We start from the raw sequence: 20,847 nt of genomic DNA, 5'->3' as shown, positions 1-20,847 counted from the left end.
CTACAGGGGGCGTGGGTTCGATCCCCGGTTGGGGAACTAAGATGCTGCATGCCGCGTGGCGTGGTTAAAAAAAATAATAATAATTAAAAAAAAAAAGTTTTTGTTTTAGTTTTCGACGACATGCTCTTGTGAGGATCTTTTTGAATTTGTAGATGTTTGCTGCAGGGAAAAAGCACGCATACAGATACACATTAAATTTTGCACACAATTTCAGGGGATTTATGAAACTCCAGGAAGTCCTACACCAAAGTCATTGTTTATCTGAAATGTATTTTTTGGCACATGTTTTTCTGTAAGGTGGCTATATTCAATCACCTAAACTGTTTTCTTTATATAAATTGTATTCACTAGCAGCCCATTTTCAATAATGCTAACTCACTCTATGGTTCTGTTGGTTCTGTGATTCAGTGAAAATGCTAAAAAAGCAAAAGAATTACAACAGAAAATAATACCAGTGTTGTTGGAAAGAATTCTTAGTGAAAGGGTTAAAAAGAAATGTTCCCAGGGTAGTGCTTCTGTAATACCATTTGAAGTATTTAAGTAACGCTGAATACCATTGTTACTTAAACTGTTATAAAACAGAATAGGAAATTAAAGTAGTCATAAATTACCAAAGAGTAGCTGAATATTTCCTAAATTGTGTTGATGGCACAAACAAAGGAAATTACAATAATAAAGGAAAAATGTTTGACTCAAACCATCTACCTAACTTGAGTGACATCTGTTCAAAAGATACACAAAATAGAGTTTTTTAGTATTTTCCCTGAGAACTTATTTTAGAAGTAATAAGTTTTGTATTGAAATGAGCAAAAATATGCCAGTGTAGTGCTTACCTTCTGGTCAGAATAAGATAACATTATGACAAACACTAGTTGTGCAGTTTATAATTGACAGAATATTTTGGCTGAATGAAGTGAAAGTAACACTTTATAGTGTCATCTTCTTTATGTTTAGTACTATTTTATCTTCTGAGTATATGATTTTTAAAGGAAACTTCTGCCTAGGTAACTTCTTTTTAGAAAATAGAATTTTATTTCTTAAGGAAACAGATGTCCTGCTGAACTATAGTATATATGGTTCAATTAAAATTTTATTAGTTAAAATGAAGTAAGCTTAAAAATTTTTTCCTTAAGAAGGCACTGTGGCCTGAATTGAGTTCAGAGCTGCTTCTATATATTTTCATTTATTAGTTACTTGAATGTCTGTCACTTTGATACACAGTCTGTCTTCTGGTATATAAAGTAATGGTCCTTAAGCTTTAGCACACAAATCACCTGAGGGTACTTATTAAAACTTATTATTCAGGGCTGCAGCCATAGCTGTTCTGACTCCTAACGTAAAGGTGGGGCCCAGAAACTGCAGTTTCCAAACAGACACCATAGAGGTTCTGATGTAGGTGGGCTATAGTTTGAGGAACTCTCTCCTAAACAAGGTTCCGTAGGGTCAGAAGTTAAAAATTGTTCCTTTCAATTTCACAAATATTTACTCTTCCATTAGCATTTATCAGTCACTTTTTTGGGGAAGCATTATGAAAGGTGATATTAGTATTACAGACCATTATTTTATTGTGTGGATTAAATACAGTTTAATAAATTTAGGTAACTACAGTTTGCTAGCATTTTGTTGCTTGTAAGAAGTGATACTTGGAAAAAATTCAACAGCAAAAGAAAGACTGCAGCTTTTTAAGAATTGGGAAGAAAATTGTTTAAGTGTATATTATGTAGTTTGATTTTTTACATTTCTGAGTGAGGCATTAACAATATTAGAGTGAAATACATATGTTTGGTTCTTCTCTACCCAATCAGTATTCCACATACCATATGACATATGGGATTGTGTATAATATTAAAGGCTGCTGTGTATATATATCAGTCCCATATGTATTTCTCATTCCTACAGTCTGTGTCTCATATGGCCAGAACTCTCATTGTTAGCATTAAAAATTTTTATGTTAAATTAAAAATTTTTCATTTTGCATCCCTTATTAGTGTTATATGTCCAGAACTGTCTGAGTGGAAAGTGATTCATCATAACGTTATTATCTTCTCTTGCTGCTTTTTCTTTTCTCCCTGAAAAATTGGTGGATGTGTTTTGGTAGTCTGTCTTGCTTAATGTCTCTCAGAAATATGACATAATTGCTTTCATGGAAGCAGGGTGAGGGAAATGACCTCAGTCCCAGACAGACTGAGCTCTCCTTTTTTATCTTACTTGATGCTTCTGGTTTGATAATGGTATGGAGTTGATATTGGTGGCCCTGATAGGAATGACAGTGCTTTTTACCACTTGCTGGTGGAAGTACAAAGCTGTCATGCTTGAAAACCATGGATACAGCTTATAGAGGTCTGTAAAAAAAAAAAAAAAAAAAAAAGTGTGAATAGAAGGGTAGGGATACTTAGGGTTTTTTTCACACCTTATTTTATCATGAGCCGGGGAGAAATATTACTGTGTTAAATTTGCTCATCTCTTTTTCTCTCATAAAAATGAGTATTCTTTCGAAGGTGATAGCTTTCGTATTAACGGTGAACCCAATTTTCCTTTTGTTTCTACATCTCAGTACTACTGTGTTCCAGATGTTTGTGAATTGTTATAATATTCTTTCATTCTGCTTCTTATGATGTAATATATGTTATCATATTACTAATCTGTCCAGTCTATCTGTTGTCTGGGTTTTATTTTAATCCTTTCATTGTTTGGAATGCTTTTTAGCAAGTCTTCAAATTAGCTTTCTTTTGTGAACTCTCTAACCCACAGTTCTGTGTTCTCTTTGTATTTCTCTTAAGAGTTGAGCATCTCTGAGTATTTTAGATCTTTTTCCTGTCTTATCTGGGTTTAATTATCTCCTTATATTTCTTGTTTATATTGTGATCTGAGCTTCTCTCTTCCCTAAGATTTATTATTAGTCATCTCACATTTAGCTTTCCTTGACTTCACGCCAGTCCCATAGGGGTCTCACACAGGTGTCTATCTCTGAGATGTAAAGAAAATAGGTGTCAAAAGTTTTCTCTAGTTTTTATATTTCTTACTGAGTGGAAAGGAAGAAAAGAAATAAATTATTTTATGGTTTTTCCCTTGCTTTTAACTTCCATTTAGAAAAAGAACCTGCTTCACAGTTTGCTAAGTTACCTTTCTTACCTTTTTGAAGTGTAGCTTGAAGCTATTTAATTATAATAGAAAAAGGTTTAAGTATTTGATATTTTATCAATATTATTTTTAGAAACATTGCTTATATGATTTTTTAATTTTTAAAAATTATTCTTACGCAACCATTAGCAAGGAATGAAGGTGATATGTATATAATGAGTTGGATGGATATTTATAATAAATTATTAGGAAAGAAGCAAAGGATCATATTTATATTTTTTGCTTTGTATACCTTGGAATTTTGCCATTGTTTATAATTGAAAAAAGTACCAAAGAAGAAAATAATGCGTTTAATGGAAAAACTGAATAAACCAATATGTGAAATATAAAGTAGATAATTTAAAACATCAAATAGGAATTTTCATTTTGGATATTTGTAATAACTAGAACATTCTTGAATAGTTGTTTATTTTACTTAATTGAATTTTCTGCTTTGCCAGAAATTCTTTTTGTTTTTGCCCTTGTTACCCATGTACTTTATTCAAAGCATAATTTAAAAAGTTCTTAGATCATTGAGGAAATCTAATTTCTTGTGGTCTTTTTATGGCCATCATTTTGAATTCTTCACTCTCTTATAACAGTTGGCTTTCTAGTCAGTTGGATACCGTATTGATTCTGCATTGATGTTGCCTGTCGCATCTGTATGCTCCTTTGTAGAGCTACTGCCAGCACTTGTTGTCAGGCCTTTCCTTACCTATCAAGGTGATGGCAGTAGCTTCCTATCCTCTGTGTTTTCTTAGCTTCCCATTTCTGTGTCTTACTCAATCAACTCTTTCTACATATTGCTGTTTTTTGTTTGTTTGTTTTTCCCTGTAGCTCATTTCTTATCGCGTTATTCCCCTGCTCAGATTTCTCTGCTGGCATTTAAGGCCTCTGTCTTTTGGTTCTAATTTAACTTACCATATCAACTTCTCACTACTGTATTATTTTTCTTCTAAAGAGAACAATTTACTGTTTCCAGGATATGCTTTAGTAGCTTTCCTCAACAATGCTTTTGTTTATATTGTTCTTAAATCCAACATACTTCTTTTCTCATTAAGTTTGTTAAGAACTTTATTCTTTTTTACTTACATTTGCCACATTCTGCTTTTTTCATAGGTATTACCATACTTTTTACTACCTCGATTCTAGATTTTAAGCTCTGAGGGTAATATATGAGTTTCAGCCACAATGCCTTCTACCTTGTAAGGATTCAAATGTTAATTGAATTACAAAGCTCACTTAAATGTACAATCATAAAATATAATAAAACCAAAAGTTTTATTGACTTTGGAAGGTAGTCTTGAAATTACTGTATTGAATAAAGCCCTACGAATAAGCACTTCCTTTCTTATACTTTTAGGTTTTTACGTTTAAGTCTAATCTCAGTGAAATGAGGAGTTTGATTTTTTAATGTCCAGAGAGCTGAGATTTTGCTATAATTTTATTTGGGGGATTAAAAATAGACCATATACCTAAAAATTGACTTATGGGGGAGAAGTATAGAATTATTCATTGCTATGAATGGCATTTTTTAATAAAGCATCATTGTAAATAATTCATTTTTATTATGTCTGAACATCAGTTGGGTACTAGTTGGTAGAATAACAATGACCTTAAATTAGGAAACAAAAGAGAAAACAACAGTTCCATATCTTGTTGAGCTCATCTTTGGTTAGTTTTTAAAAGAATAGTTTTTAGTAGTTTTCAAGAACTAACCCAGTTAGCTATATAGAAATTGATATTATTTGTGGCATATGGATAGAAAAATATGATTTTAAGAAGATCCCATATTGAATGTATTGTTACCTCTATTGCTTTTGCATTTAAAAATTTCATTCTAACATGAAGAATTAGCATTAACGCTTTTTTGGTAAAATTATTTGAAATAAAGTAAAAAATTTACACATTGTGTTAAGGGCCATCATAAGAAAAATAAAAATATTTCACCTTTTCATTGAACAACATTTAAATAAAAAATTATCTAAGCTTCTCATTCTCTTCTTTAAGCTGAGATTAGTAATTGCAAACATATTTGTGACTTGTTTTTAAAAGCTGAACTTTTAACATAAATGTTATTTTGGTTTACATATTATTTAACACTGAAAAGCTACTAGAGGTTATCTGGTAAATATGAATATTCTTTGTTGTAAACCAGTGGGTGCACTTTTGTATGTCTGAAAGATTATTACAGGTGGGCAGAAATGCTTGTTAATAGTTCCAGTGTCAAGTGTAGAAGTAGTAACAGCTTAGAGGGCAACATTATAATATTTGCTATTTGTTCTTTATTTTGTTAGATTTCTTATTACAGAGAACAAGAGGGCATGAACGCAGTTTAGGCAGATTTATTAGAAGAATGTTTTTAAACTGAGTTCTTTGGCATGTTTATAGACTTGAAGATGATAAATATTTAGAACACAATGGATTTTTCTTAACATGAAGACTTTTCTAAAAATAGTCTAATTTTTATTAAGATTATAAAGCTAAATATTAAAATATTTATGCTCAGAAATCCAAGTACAAAATTATTTAAAATTTTTAAAATGAATATATTAGGAGATACTCTGTGCTAAATATATTTGTCGAATGAAAATTTTCTTAATGTCTTTATGCAATACTAATTTCTCTTTAAGTTTTCAAAAAATTAGTCTTAGTTGTTTATGCTACATTTTGTCAAATTGAAGCATTTCTTTAATTCCATAAAAGAATACAAAGTAAGGCAGGAGGAAACCGCTTCTTTGCCAAGATTTGACATTATGTCAACATAACATTATTATCAGAAATATATCACTGTTAAATTTGTCATGTAAACCTCAATGAATTCCTGCTATTGCATGGTTCTCATTTCCCCAAGGGATAAGGTATTCAGTAAACTAAATTGGATGAATTTCATTTATTTACATAAAAGTGGTATATTATTGAATTGGTTGTTTTCTTCACAGTCCAACATTTAATTTTTAATTATAGAAGACCACCTAATGAAAACATGTTTCTTTCAATGAGAGATTATTATTGAATGACATAAAAATTTTTTATTTAAAAATGAGTTGCTACTTGATTTAGTGAATACAGTATGAAAAAACAATAAAGAATTGTCCAGTTAACCCATTACAAGGGAGCAAGTATTTGCCTACTTTAAATAACTTATTGCTGTTTTTCAGGTACAGTGATAATTAGCACTCATCAATAGATTATTAGATTATAACAATTGGAAAATACTTGTGTGATATGAGATTCTCAAACCTGATATCTATAGTTAGGATTAGTAATTTCACAGTTTTCTAACATGAATTGGGGATTGGAGGCAAAATGCTTTAAATTTAATTACGTGGTGTAGAGTAAAAAAATTCACAAGATTTGTTGCCACTTTAATGACTTTGAGAGTTGAAAAGGACTACTATATTTGGAAACCCTTGGGAGCTCTGAGAGTGTAGGAACATTGTGTAAATTGTATGACTCTAAAGTTGTTATGTTTCTAAAGTTAGAAAGAGTTGGCTTTTCTATAATGACATAAAGGCTTTTTTTTTCCTTCCTTGTATTCAGATTTTAGTAGTTAACTTCTGTTATACAAAAAGGCTGACTTGAATAAAGTTAGGATGTCTGTTTATTTTAATGCACTGGTTTTTGCCAGTATACTGTATTTCCAGAGCATTTGGGTTAACTCAACCAAAGCGAGGAAGGAGGAAAGAAGCCTTAGTTTTCTTCCTTCCTTTTATTGTCAGTTCATTTGTATATTATAGGCATAGTGCCCTTGATCTTAGAAAATCAGTCTCTTTTTCATAATAAACTTGAATTTCAGAAGTTTCCCTATCTTGATGTGCATATACACGGTTGTTTGTTTTTTGGTTCTTGAATTTTAAAATCCTGATAAATCCTACAATTTCCTACATTCCAAAAAGGATAAAGTTTCATATATAGTTCATTATTTTTGATGAATCAAATATTATAGCAAGTAGACTATGCTAGAAAACATAATATAGTGGTATAGAAAATCCTGGGTCATTTTGGTTGCTTGGAGCCCATAATTTTGCTTTTTATGTTAAAATGCTATTCCAGTTGTTAACATATAGATATGGTTTGTGGCTTAGAAACAATACACTTTATAAAAAAAAAGAGCAAGGATACCTGTGTCAGTTATATTTTAAAGTTATACAGTGTTTTAAGGCTATGTATTTATTCTTTAGAAAATATGACTTACATAAATATCTTCTGTTGGACATAATATTGACAAAATATACACATGATATTACCTTAACAAACTGCCATGCAACAAATACATTAAGTAATGAAGAAATTGAATATATATGACCTAATCTAATCTTGACATTTACATTGAAAATTTACAACATAACCAGTACTTAAAATGTTTTTCTTATATTTGGCAGTAATTTTTTACAGTTTAAATTTAAAACTTCTGAGTGTGGGTTTGGTGAAACTTAGCCTTTTCCCTAGTCTGTGACAACCTGAGGTACTAAACATTTTTCTCTAATTTCACTATCTTCAAAGGTAATTTTTTTGTTTCTTTTAGGATCTATCCAAGAGTTGTGTATTACAGCATTATTAGGCATGGGATCAGCTTCTACTATGGAAACAACTCGCTTTTTCATTTTACTTTTCAAGACCTTTTGAAATTTTTGTCTAGTAAATGCATATAATAGAGGATGAAATATAGTTGTTCCATAACCCATGACTAGAAAACACAACCTTAATTTTACTAAAAGGTCACTTGGGCCTAAACATAAAATGGTGGTATTTAAAACAGAAATTGGTGTCCAGCAGAGAAGAAATGTAGAAATAATCAATAAAGACATTTTGAAGACCCTCTTTTGCCTTTCTCGTCGTTCACGGTGTCGTTTCATAGCTCGCCGGAGGGCAATTATTACAGAGACTGAAGTTCTAACACCAAAGACTACATTTCTCCCACCACTGCTTTGTGACATGTCTGTAGTCTCGTGTTGTGTGGTTAGAGAAATCGTCTTTTTCTTTCTTGCTTTCTTCTTCTGCCCTGTTGAGAATCTTGTGCCTATTCGAATATTGAGGGCCTGAAGTATTTTGCTGTATGTGATTAACATTACTATGACAGTGAAAAAGAATATTGGGATCTGTACTAGCAGGTGATAATACATTCCCAGTTCAGTGTAGTATTCATTCGTACTGACACACAGAAGTGTCTTGTTTTCCCATGTATTTCCACTTTGAAGGCTGAAAAAATTTACCTCAATAAAGGGAATCAGGAATGAGAAAAATGAAAAAATCCAAATGGATATCATTAGCATTACAGCTCTGCCCATTGTCAGAATTCGGTTTGCAGGCTTTACAGAGATGTCATATCTGTCCAAAGTGATAGCAAAAACGTTGATTGCTGTTGAGACACTTGTAAAAGATACACAGGCCTCATGGAAACAGCAGATGAGAGCAGTGTTACTCTCCAGTGAAAGCAGAAGAATAACTATAGTTAGAGGAATACATCCCACACAAATGATTACATCAAGTACATGAAGATTCATCGTAATAATGTTACTGACAGAGTTGATTAAGTTGGATTTCATGCAGTAAAGTACCAATACGGTGAGGTTGCTGCCAAGTCCCAACACAATTTCTAACATAAGAAATCCGGTGAGAGACACTTGAAAGCTTAATGGATATGATAGTGGTTGGTACATATTGGTGTTGATGTCATCAATGTCATCTCGCACTGTAATGTTAGATTCAGACTGCATGTTGATTTCCAGAATGGGAGAAAAACACATTCTTTTGGAGCAGTTGGTTTTTTCCCTAGAAAGTGAAATAGAATAAACTATTTGATATTTGGCAATTTAAATGACGTACAAAACCTGTGTTCTTTGTAAAAAAAATTTTTTATTGTGTACTTAGTTTAATTTTTAAATTTATAAACTATTAATGGAAAATGTAGAATTAGAAAACATCAAGGTTTGCATTGTTTTGATGTAAAAGGAAATTGGGTTCCCCATTTGAAGAAATAACTGTACTGGGGATTGCTCCTATATAGTTCAAAATTGTTTACTAAACTAAAAAGGTTTTCCTTATTTGGGTTTTTCAAGGTTATTATTTGAGATACAGTATATTTTTGTATAATAAAACTACCCAGTATGCAAAACTAATTTTAGCCCAGTGTTTTAAGATTTCATTTTAAAATGTTGTGAGTAGGTGGAAAATAAACGCTATTTTAACATGTTGTAGCACAATTAGTGTAGGTATAATTATTCCCATGAGATTTCAAATGAACAGGACAAATGTTTACTTAAAATGACAAATGGCACAGAGCACTAGTTTGTTTTAAACCACTTTGTCCGTGTTCTTGATTGAAATTCATATTCAGCAGTCAACAGTGTGTTTGGGGTTATCTGGAGTTATTTCCCACTGAAGTAGGCAAATGATAAATATTTCATATTTCTCAGTGAAAGTGCTCACTGAACTTTATAACAATCAAACTTATAAAAATTGGAAAAAAAGGACATTATTTTGAAGTAAAACACCACAGACCTTAGTAAAAGAGCACTAATCACTCTTATGAATGAATGATTTATTTTGTGACCACACCCTTTCATATCTTGTAGAAGGAGAAAATTGAAATTTAATATCATATTAAGAAATAGCCATTTTTAAGGTGGTTTAAAAGAATGCATCAGTTGATTTTATTAAACAGAATTTTTAAAGCAAAAAATGAAATTTTAGGGAAAAGGAGTGTCTGAAGCCCATTTTCTGAGGAATCTATTAAAGTTACACATTTCCTGTGAAACCTTTTGTGTAAATCACCCAGTGTATATCATTTTGAGGAAAATTAAAAGAAAAAAACCAAACTCTTGCTAATTCATGTATATCTATGTTTTAATATATAGAAGTTTAGAGTAATTTATAAAAATAATGTCTGATTTGCTGGGCTAAAATGTCAGTAATTAGTATATTTAGTTAAAATATAAAATCATACAACCAACTATATTTCACATTTCAAGTACAGCATTTTGCCTGCAAAATCATAACAAATTATAAAAGCTAATAATTTTCAGAACTCATGTTAGCCTTTCACTTGATGTAACCTTTGACAAGTTTTAGAATATAGTTTTATTTATGCATATTATTTTAAAGGTAGTGTTTCAGAAAAACAAATGCTAACATTATTAATTTCTTTTGAGCTTACCAAAGGCATATATTTGAGTAAGTGAAGGTCTTAGCCAGCATTGAAATCCTATAAAAATGGAAAATTTTAAAGTGTGCCAAATTTTCTGAACTGACAGATTAAACATCAGGTCTTTGTCACATCAGTTAGATTTAGAATTAAATAAAGCAGGAGTGTCAATTTAGATGATAATTAAGGAAAATGCATCTACTCTAGAGCAAGATTCTTTTCTCTTGTAAATGTTAAACAGTGTCGTGGGGTGCATGCATCTTCTGACCTACCTGTTTGCTGTTGCCTTATGGGCCTTTTGGCTCACTATAGCAGTTTTTCACAATATGATACATGATGTCATTAACAGATTTGGACATGAATTTTTACCTGACAACAGTGAAGTAGCTGTGTTTTATTTCATGTCTTGTAGGAATTCTTTCATTTTTCTCTCCAGTACTTCAACTGCATGAATTGTGAGATTTAGTTGGCTGATGAATTTCTAAAGACCAGTACAAAATACTTGTGTTTGTTTTGCCTTAAAAAGTCACGACCGAGAGAAACTTCCTCAAATGATAGGAATTGTTTCCCTTTGAGAGAATATGTGATGATGTCTCTTTATTTTCCAGAACATGTGAAAACAAAAGAAACATAAGGTTTCTAGCTTCTAAAATGTACTTAGACATCCTTTTGTTACAAATGTAAATCTGTTTCTATAGCAGTCCTCATTATTTTGAAATGATTTCTTGGTCACATAACTTGGTTATAAGTCCAGTCCATGTTCTCTTGATAAAAACCATCTGATATTTAATTTGGTTTGTTTTCATTAGAAGAGGATACATAATTGGTCATAAAACTCAGATGGAAAAATCCTTTAGTAATATCAATTGATACGAATATCTGAATATTTAGCGCAGAAAAATACTTGCTAAAGCTTCATTTAGCTTGCTGGTAATGTATATCATTCTCTTGGCAATCCATGTTTCATTGTTTCTTCAAGAATTGGTGGCTCCACAATTTTGGTATGTTAAATTATAAACTCCCCCTTTAAAAATGCTCACCATTTTGTTTTCAGGCTTTTACAGTTATATTTTCATTTTGTGGCTGTTTTATATAGCATCTTCTTAGGATGGTTACTGTCGATGTGTTATATCCCAGCAGTAACGTAGACCTATATTCTCTGGTTTTAACTCCTTAATGTCTTAAAATCATTGTTGCAAGAATATCCTGCAGTTTGTGGTTCAGACAGCTAGGGAGGTGATGGGTCAGATGCATTCTTCATATTGTCAGTTGTAAATACTGAATTAGCTGCTTTGGGCCCTTGTGAAAAAGAAAAAAAAATGGTTAAGGAATAGGGTTCCTAATAATTTCCTATTAATTGAAAGTTACTTTAGTTGTGTTTATTTAACACTATACACAGTATTTTTTATCAAAGTAAGCAAACTGTATTATTAGAGCCATAGTTATGCATAAATTTAACGGTTTCTTTAAATATTCTCTTTTCCTAACAAAGACTGTAAGTATAATATTTAGTAATAGAGTTAACATTACAAATATTACCATGAAAGAAAAGCTGTATTTTTTAAACCAATTTCTGCTCTCATTTTAGAAGTTAACCTGTATTTTCAGAGATTATGAGCAATTAGCATACATTAAACATACTGTCATTCCCTCTTATCTTTATAATAAATTTTAAAGTATTCCCTGCTGTAAAATATTGTCGCTTGCTTATCAGCACATGGTTTGAATTTTAACTGATTAAAACAGATTCCATGATAAAACACTATAAATTTCCATCGATGAACTGTTCATGTAATTGAAATGTAAAGGGTGATGTAAAAGGTGACTGCAAATTAAATAATTTTCAATGAGCATGCCCAATAATAAACCTAAAATTGAGTAATAAATAATAGCTAAATAGTAAAACTGATTCTTTCAAGAAATATAAGCATTTTTTGAACACTTCAGAAAGACTACTGATGAAATTAAGGATATTCAGTATATCTGAAGTGACTTAAAAAGCTGATATCTATCTTCATAGTGATTCAACAAAGAATATTCTTTGTATTTAACATTGCATCCTAAAAAAATACATTTAAAACATATCATGTCTTAAAATAAATAGATCTAAAAGATACATGTTTAGCAATAAGTAGAATTAAGCAAATAAACTCTTAAAATTTAGACTGAAATTTTTCAAAGTAATTTTACCCCACTATGCTGGTTCAAAAGCAGCTGAATACTATAATAAGGAACACATCTTACCTCTGCTAAAGATTTGATAAATTCTTGATGTAGTTGAAGCATTTCCAGTTTTGATTGATTCATTTTGTTCACTGGTTAGTAGAGGACTGGGGGAAGAGGGTCATAAACACCTCTTCGAAAAAGACCTTAATGAAAATGTGTGTCTGTACTGTGCCATTGTTTCAGCAGTACTGCTAATGTATGGAACATGTAGTGCTGCTTGGAGGCTGCTGCAGTCTCTCACTCTTCCTACTGTGGAATCAATAAGCATCTGAAAATACATAATGAAAGTAATTTAACATACTGAAGGCTTCTTGTCTCCAGAGACAGCACTTAGATTCAGTCTTTCTAAAAAGGAATGGCACTGCTTTTCAGAGGAAAGCCTGTTCTGGGCAGCTTTTGCAGAATGACAGCCTACCTTGTGGCTTCTCTCCACTGCAGAGAGATGCAGTGCATTCACTAATTTTGATTGGTCAGTTGTATTGGGCTTAAATTGTGCTTCATATGTATAGCAGGGATTCCCCCCCCACTGTTTTATATAAGGATGCTTTTTTAAAAGGCTGTAGTTATAAGTGGTTGTGTGTTGCTCTTAAATAGAACAGGAGTAAATTAGTCTTTAAAAAAATGCGTATTCTGGTTTGTTGTTCACTTTTGCCAAACATTAAAAAGATATAGGGTGGTGGTGTTGGGGGGGGCAAGAAAGAATTACATAGTAAAATGTATATATTCTTTTTAAAGCCTCGGATAATTGCACTTGAAAATATTTTAGTTGTATATATGTTTTTTTGTTGAGATTCTTTGTTCTACAAATAGAAGGGCACTGCATCTTTACTGTGAACCACATTGAATTTCAACTAGTTTGTTTGTATTCAGGTCATCTTCTCTGTGTATTCCAAATTGTTGTGAACATCTCAAGGTGTTAAATATTATTATGACTGCAGTAGTCATTCATTCAGGTATTCATTCATTCATTCAAAATATTAATAAAGCTTGATTTAAGGTGATTACACCCTACAATTTTTTTTTAATTCCACTGCTATTAGTAGAGTCTCAGTATGAAAAGATTTAATCATGTGCATTACTTTTGATATTACTATTCAGTCTTCACCTCTGGTAACCCGTGCTCAGTAGATATGTACCAATCATGTGCCATCATATTTTATTTCAACTGCTGTTTCTGTTTTTAACATGGGTACTTTTAGTGGATTGCTATACTCTAATGCTGTATGCTAATGTTATTGGGTAAATATATTGGTAAAGGAAAAAGGAAGTTAATTACATGTCTTCATAAGTTACAAAGCTAAATTATTTTAAGATATGCTGTCAAAAGAATTAAAAACAATGGTGTAGATAACAAAATATTACTTTAAATTTAAATTTCTGTTAATTTTGGTTACTTATGAATAATTTTCTATTTTCAATATTGAGGAACACATTGAGGAAACCTTTTTCTTAGACTTGAGTATATAAAGTGGCTGGATTCTATATCTCTTAACAAAACAGAAGTCATTGCAAATCACTGAATTATTAGAATATTGATTACCTATTTCCGTTATTTTAGGAATGTTAGTGATGTGCATTTTTTAAAATATGTGCTAGGTTTTTAGTTTGTAATTGAAGTTACTGTTTATAATTTTGAAAATCAGTATACATTTTAATCTTCCACTGCTAATGTTTAAGCTGCACAGGGGGCTGGCTGAATAGTATATGAGCTGTGAGTTGCATTTCCACAGAAGTTGAGAGTAATGTGGTGGAAAATTTTGCTGTGAATTTCTACAGTTTTCTGCAGAGCTTTGGGCGGCAGGGCTTTGATAATGATAAAAATTAAAATATTGTGCTACCTTTCATGCATTTTGAAAATTGGAGAAAAGGATCTTAGAATGCCAGCCATGCTGAAAGGTGTGCACATGCACACATATAGTGTTGTTTGCAGCTTAAAACTAAAAGTAAAGATATCAGTTGAAACTTGTGGTAGAGACGAGAAGTTATTAACATAGTGAAATACATATAGTGCTTTTCTCCCAAAGAATTCAAGTATTTGCTTACATTTATTGTCAAAATATCACCATGAAGTAGAGGAAACAAAGGCAAAGAGAAGTTTAATGACATGAGAAAGTGTAGGTAAGTTAGTCAGTCTAGGTAAGTTAGAAGTCTGCAAACCCCCTTCTAACTATATATAGCTGGCCCTCTCTCTTTGGAAAATTCTGAGGGTAGTTTTGACTTAAAATTGGATGATTTGGGTTCAGTCACTACTTATTAGTTACATGACTTTTGATAAGTCAAGCATTCTCTGGGTCACGATATAGCTTTGACTTTTTAAATTGATGTTATATTTCTGTGTTTTGTTTAGCTCTCTGTGAGACAGTATTTCCAAGTTATACTCAGACTGTTTTGAAAAAATAAATTCTGGGATCTCTGTAAGACATAATGACAGCAAGAAAGTTCAGGTCTAGACAACACCTTTTATTCCCTGTGACTTGTGGTTAGGGATACACAAGATATTACAAATAATGGTTACTTCTTACTGCATACAGTGCTTAGTATATTTTTCTTTTTCTTTCTTATTTTATTTTTTGGTCGTGCCACGCAGTTTGCAGGGTCTCAGTTCCCCGACCAGAGGCTGAACCTGGGCCATGGCAGTGAAATCCCCGAATCCTAAGTACTACCAGGGAACTCCCCTATAATTTTCTTTTTTAAAACCACAAATTGGTTTGATGATTATAAGGTTCTTTGATCTCTTAGCAGGATAATTCTAAATTCCTTTGTTTTTAACAAAGAAGAAGATATCTAAACCCCTTGAGTGAGAATCAGATTATATTCTTTTCATGAAAAAAATTAATATCAAATTATAAACATCAGAATTTACAGATTCTTACTTCCATAGCAACAGATTTTCACAATTTTGCATTTAATATATTTTGTATTCATATAGGACACTAATTTTGAAAAATGCTGTAATTAGTGATTTAAAACCAAATGTTACAAAATCATTTTATAGATTACTTATTAATTCGTTAATAATAACCTGGGAAAGCAGTTTAACTTTCCTAATAATAACTAAGCAACAGATGTGAATCTAACACTCACATATCTCTATTAAAATCCCTCTTCACAAGCTGTGTTTTTCTTTAAGTTAAAAACATTTTGAGTTTTATTTAGTTTAGGAACTAAAATTCCTGATATGGGAGTCCTTGACTTTTAATTTTATATATTTGCCTCCTTAAGTTTGGACAACTTTGAATATGAGAGAGTAATTTACTGTTCACATTTAAATTTACTGTTCTTATCAGATCATTCTTATCTAGCTTGTGTCTGGCTCTAATGCTACAGAATTTTTGATGATTTTGAATTTGTAAATAAAAAACCCTCAACTTTGTGAAATATTGAAATTAACCACAACTGACAGTGCTTTGAAACTATTTGCAAAGTATATATGCGAAAGCAGTTTCTAATTGCTGAAAAATCACTTTTTAAATTGTATTGCTTCAAGAGTACTTTTTCAGTGAATACTTAACATAGCTAACTCTCAACTCTCTCTGATACTAGAGGCCAAGGTAGAAAGGATTATTTCAGTTTAAAGCCAATTCAAAAATTTCATTTGGCTTCTCAACTTTAAATTTCTATCACAACAAATGTTTTACCAGAAAAATAGAAATGGACCATTTGCTGAAACCTCCCTCAAGTGGGGAGTAGCCAGGGTAGTAGAGAGTCAACAATATTGGTAATTCATTATCTATAAAAGAGGATAATTGAAAACTGATTATAATTGGATAAAGTACATGCATCAGATTTGTATGTCTTAACCGAAAAACTCCAGCATTCTTCCCCATCCTTCCCTATCTCACCTAAGTTGGGCATTTAAAATTTTTCATTTTTATTTTTTACAGTATGTGATTGTAAGTCATTTGCCAGCATCTATTACAGCAATGAATACATGGCATTTCTTTCCTTTTTTCTCATCTAAACCTCGATTTTGGACCCTGTGACTATTACTACTTAATCTCCGTCTGTTGTCCTACTGTTGGCATGTTGTTTGGGGCCCTTGTCCAAATTATTACGACCCATGACCCTAATTTTCTGGCATGCTCTTTTGACTGCCTTATACCCCTTTTTGCATTTTTAAATATTATGGATTTTGTTGATGTTTTTCTCATATTTCCATCAAAGAATTACACACACATGTTTATGCTTTTTTTTCCCACATTGGTTTCTCTTTCTGTTGCTGCTTCATTTTTCTTATAATTCTTCTATTGTAGGTTATTATGCAGGATCAAATTCATTTCTGTGTTCTGAAACCAAGTCAGCTGATTAACTAGATTATATATTTAACAAAGCTATGGCAAATCCCTTCTTATGTGCTGTTATGAGTCCTTTGCTTATTTATTATCCTTGTTTATTTTTAGTAGAGAGAAATATTGATACATTATTTTTTGTATATTGACCTTGTATCCTGCAACTTCACTAAACTCGTATATTAGTCTTGGGAACTTTTTTTGTGAATACCATGGTATTTTCTGTACAGACAATTAACGTTGTCTGCAAATAGAGACAGTTTACTTCTTCTTGAACCATGTGTAACTTTTATTTCTTTTCTTGCCTTATGCTACTGTGTAGGACCTCTGGTATTAGATTTGATAAAAGTGTGTTGGGAGAAGCATTCTGCCATGGGCCCTGAGCATCCCTGAAGGTCCTAGGGCATGCTGGGGATTGCTGGGCATGCTAAGAATGAAAAGACCTGACTGTTCTTTACCTGGTCCATTTCTCAGGGTTGTGTTGGAAGCTAGCCACTTGGAGGGATGCAATAGTAACTCCCCAAAGAGCAGACTTGCTTCTGCTTGTTATAAAAATGGTAAATTGTCCAGCACAGTGTTCTTTGGCTGTGATGCAAACCTACTGTATCCAGAGTATCCAAGCAGGTCCCTCTGCCAGGAGGACTTGGATAGGAAAGTGAACTGTCAAAGTGACATGATCTCTCATACTGCTTGCTGTGTCTTCTGCCAGTATACATGACAGAAACAAGCTAGCTTCATAGCCTGCAAATAGGGTAAAATCCTAGACCCTTCACGATTTCTGACAATATTGGCAACAAAGACATGTTGACTGATACATGGCTTCCTACAAAAGAGAAGACAAGGGCCCTTGTGGGCTGGTTTAGAAAGCATGAAATGCAATAGCAAATGCTCTTGTTTAAGTGGTGGGCTAGTAGATCTTTTACTGACTTACGTGTTAATGAGTTCTTAGAGGCTAAGCAGTTAAATGAAGCTGCCCAAATGGTACTATGGTTGTTGCTCAGGCTCCAGGCTATAGGAAGAAATAATGTAATTACATCTGTGAGGCAGCAAGCCTCTGGGCCTCCATAGAAGGCAGTATGACTGTAGCTACTGAATCAAGGGCTCCCCGGAGCTAAAATAAAAGGCGTTCAGCAATGAGGATACAGAGCTTTGGATAGACTTAATACGTTATAAGTTCATTTGTTGAGTCCACGTAGGCAGCCGCTTGAAATTGGATGTAGCTGCAAAGTCTTGCTTATTGGTGCAGAGCTTCTTTTTCCCTTTGTGCCCTCTGATTCCTCTCCCTCTCTGATCTAACCTCAGCTGCTTAAAATAAAAGCCAAGTATGGCAGGGGAGCGCAAGGAGAGGGGAGAAATTCAAACTTTTTTAGCTCTGTTGGATAGAGGTGCCCAAGCACCCTCCAACCTGGTCCTGTGGGGAGAAAGCACAGTAGGTGGCAGGGAGGCCGAAGGCACCGGACTGCAGGGTGGAGCTGTTGCAGCACGCACGTGGGCAGCTCAACAGCCCCTAGGCCCAGGGGCTCAGAGGAGTTTGGAGGCATGTGGGAGGAAGCGGCGCTGACCGCGGGGCGAGGAACCAGCAGGAGAAAAGCCTCCCACCACCTCAGCCCTCTTCTACAAGCCAGCCCCCCACTACTCTACGCCCCACGCTGCTGGTCAGAAAATAACGTCGTCTGCTGGCTAGTCCCTTGTATGTGTGTGTGAAAGTCCTTCGTTTGTGTTCCTGCGGGGGGGTGGACGGTGGGTGGCACTCAAATTCAAGAAAAGCTAAAGTGTGGGTGGAGCCTCTGGGCTTATTCATGTACTGTTCTTCTGGCTTCCCCTGGCAAATGTGTATTTGGTATTGATGTTTTTTACATGCTTATGTTGTGAAGGTTTATAAATTAACAGGAGATTGCCCCATTCACGGGCTCCTGCATGTCCCCTCCCCGGTGATCTAGCACAATGTACCATCCCAGGAGGAAAGAAGAAAACACAGCTTTAGTTAAATAGAGACTTTGCGGCTGCTAAAGTGCTCAGGCCATTTCTTAGCACAGCAGTGCCACCTGCCTGATCCAGCTGCCAAGTGCACCTCTTTTGAACAGGCCTACTGCTACGGTCTTGTTAAAACCAGTCACCTGACCCATAGGTGCCTTGTGACTCTCTGGCCTGATGTCACTTGGACTTGACAACTAACAAGGAAAGGGCCCAATAGGCTTCATTGAAGGTCAAATGAACAAATGAAAATGGTTTATTCAAGGGTGCAGCTGGCCTCGCCTTAGTGTAATCTTGGTTTTGCATGAAGGGATGGAAGTGAACCCTTTTGGGGGAAACCTTTTCTTTCATTCCATCACCTGAAGCAAACCACTGGTTCACTGGGGTCCTTGATGCACAGAAGTTCCTGTGAATACCTAGACCTGGTTGACTGATAGTTCGGCCAAGTTATAAGCTGATGGTATCCATTGTGCTGCTGCAGCTGTTCAGTCTCAGTGCCAGCTCCAGAAAACCGAGAGTGGATGTGATCCCTCTGTTCCATCCTCATAGCTCTGAGCAATACTCTTGATTAACGTTGTTGTATTTTTACTGAGTCTTGGGCTGTTGCCTATAGCATAGCCTTCAGATGTACCAGTTGGAAGACAGGTTAAAAACATCTCTCTTTGGGCCTGCAAAGTATGGACCAAATCGCAGCCACCGGTCAGTTTGTGTCACTCAAGCCTGTACATCCCAATTGCTCCCATTTGCACTTGGATCCATTATTAAAAACAGCAAGATACCCACTATAGTAGACTGGGTAACCGTGGTGTTCTAAGTTTTAGGAAAGGGAACTTCTCAATGTGTGTCACTCACTTCCACTTGTACTGGAATTCCTTTTCCTCCCCTAGGCATATAGGGTTTTTTGCTGCTTCCTTTTCATAGCTCGAATGGGTTTTCAACAATATTAAGAAAATCAAAGGGTTTGTTGCACTTCCCTCAGTGGTTTTAGACTTTTATTCTCCCATGCATTAGAGATGGTAGAAAGGATCCAGGCTGAACTTCATGCCTTTCTCTCAGTGGTTGCTCTTCTCATCCCCAAGCATGAGGGATGCTTTCTCAGACCTCTCACTCTGCACCTGGTCTTTGTGTGTGTGTGTGTGTGTGTGTGTGTGTGTGCGCGCACGCGCGCGCAAACCTGGTGAGGTCTCTGAAGAACCTGTGAATGGGTATGCCTTCCCTTGTGTTTGTGGCCTCCATGGGTTCTATATTTTCTTGCTAGCACAAACTCAGCCTTTAGGAATTCATTAACAATTTTAGCTGAATTATTCTTCCTGGTGTCCAGGATTGTCTTCCCCAGGTACTCAAGTGCTCATGCCCCCATTTGTCCTTCAAGGTACCTGTTTTTCTTTAGAGTTTGGGTTGATTGGTTGCCCTGTAACCTCAGGTCTCCTGGCAGCTATTTACCTTGATAATATAGATTAAATTCATGACCCTACTTGGTCATAGTAGATTACCCTTTTAGATATTGCATGATTTTATTTGCAGTTATTTTGATGAAGTATTTTGCCTATATGTTCATGAGGGATATTGGTTTGTCATTTTCTTTTATTGCTTTTTTTTTTTTTGGTCTGGTTTTCGAATCAGGGCAATAATGTCAGATTCATAATGAGTTGAAAATGTTTCTTCTTCCTTTAGTTTTAAAAACATTTGTGTAAGATCGGTACTGGTCCTTCCTTAACTGTTTGATAGAATTCACTAGAGAAGATGAGTGAGCCACAAGGTTTTATGTTGTTAAAGCTTTTAATTATAAATTCAAGTAATTTAATAGATTCAGATTTTTTATTTTTCTTCTGTCTGTTTTGGTGATAAGTATCTTTCAAGTAAATTGTTATATCATTTAATTTGCCAAATTTATTGGCGTTAATTTATTTTTAACATTTTGTCATTATATTCAAATATTAGCAGGATTGTACTGATACCTTCCCTTTCATTACTGATATTGGAAATATGTATCTTCTTTTTTCTTGGTCACTTTGCCTAGAGGTTTATCAGTTTTGCTAATCTTTTCAATAACCAGCTTTTGGTTTCATTGGTCTTAATGAATAGTGTTCT

General features: G+C 33.8%; 2 protein-coding genes across 3 annotated transcripts in view; one reads left to right on the top strand and one right to left on the bottom strand.

Moving 5' to 3' along the window:
* The window catches only part of COG5 (component of oligomeric golgi complex 5), a 283,326-nt gene that overhangs the window by 66,969 nt on the left and 195,510 nt on the right, over positions 1 to 20,847 (top strand). The window lies entirely within an intron of this gene.
* GPR22 (G protein-coupled receptor 22) lies at positions 7,569 to 10,610 on the bottom strand. Its single transcript, XM_060156207.1, has 2 exons — positions 10,540 to 10,610; positions 7,569 to 8,895 (listed from the first exon to the last, which is right to left on the bottom strand). The coding sequence occupies exon 2, from the start codon at positions 8,868 to 8,870 to the stop codon at positions 7,569 to 7,571; it is 1,302 nt and encodes a 433-aa protein (XP_060012190.1). The 5' UTR covers positions 8,871 to 8,895; positions 10,540 to 10,610.

The sequence above is a fragment of the Lagenorhynchus albirostris genome, chromosome 8 (assembly GCF_949774975.1).
Source record: "Lagenorhynchus albirostris chromosome 8, mLagAlb1.1, whole genome shotgun sequence".
In the NCBI taxonomy this organism is placed as follows: Eukaryota; Metazoa; Chordata; class Mammalia; order Artiodactyla; family Delphinidae; genus Lagenorhynchus; species Lagenorhynchus albirostris.
Note: the sequence above shows the minus strand (reverse complement) of the source record. Positions and strands in the feature narration are given on the sequence as shown.

Coding starts and splice junctions, on each gene's coding strand:
- GPR22 (XM_060156207.1), bottom strand. CDS start 8,870: ATGTGTTTTTCTCCCATTCTGGAAATCAACATGCAGTCTGAATCTAAC.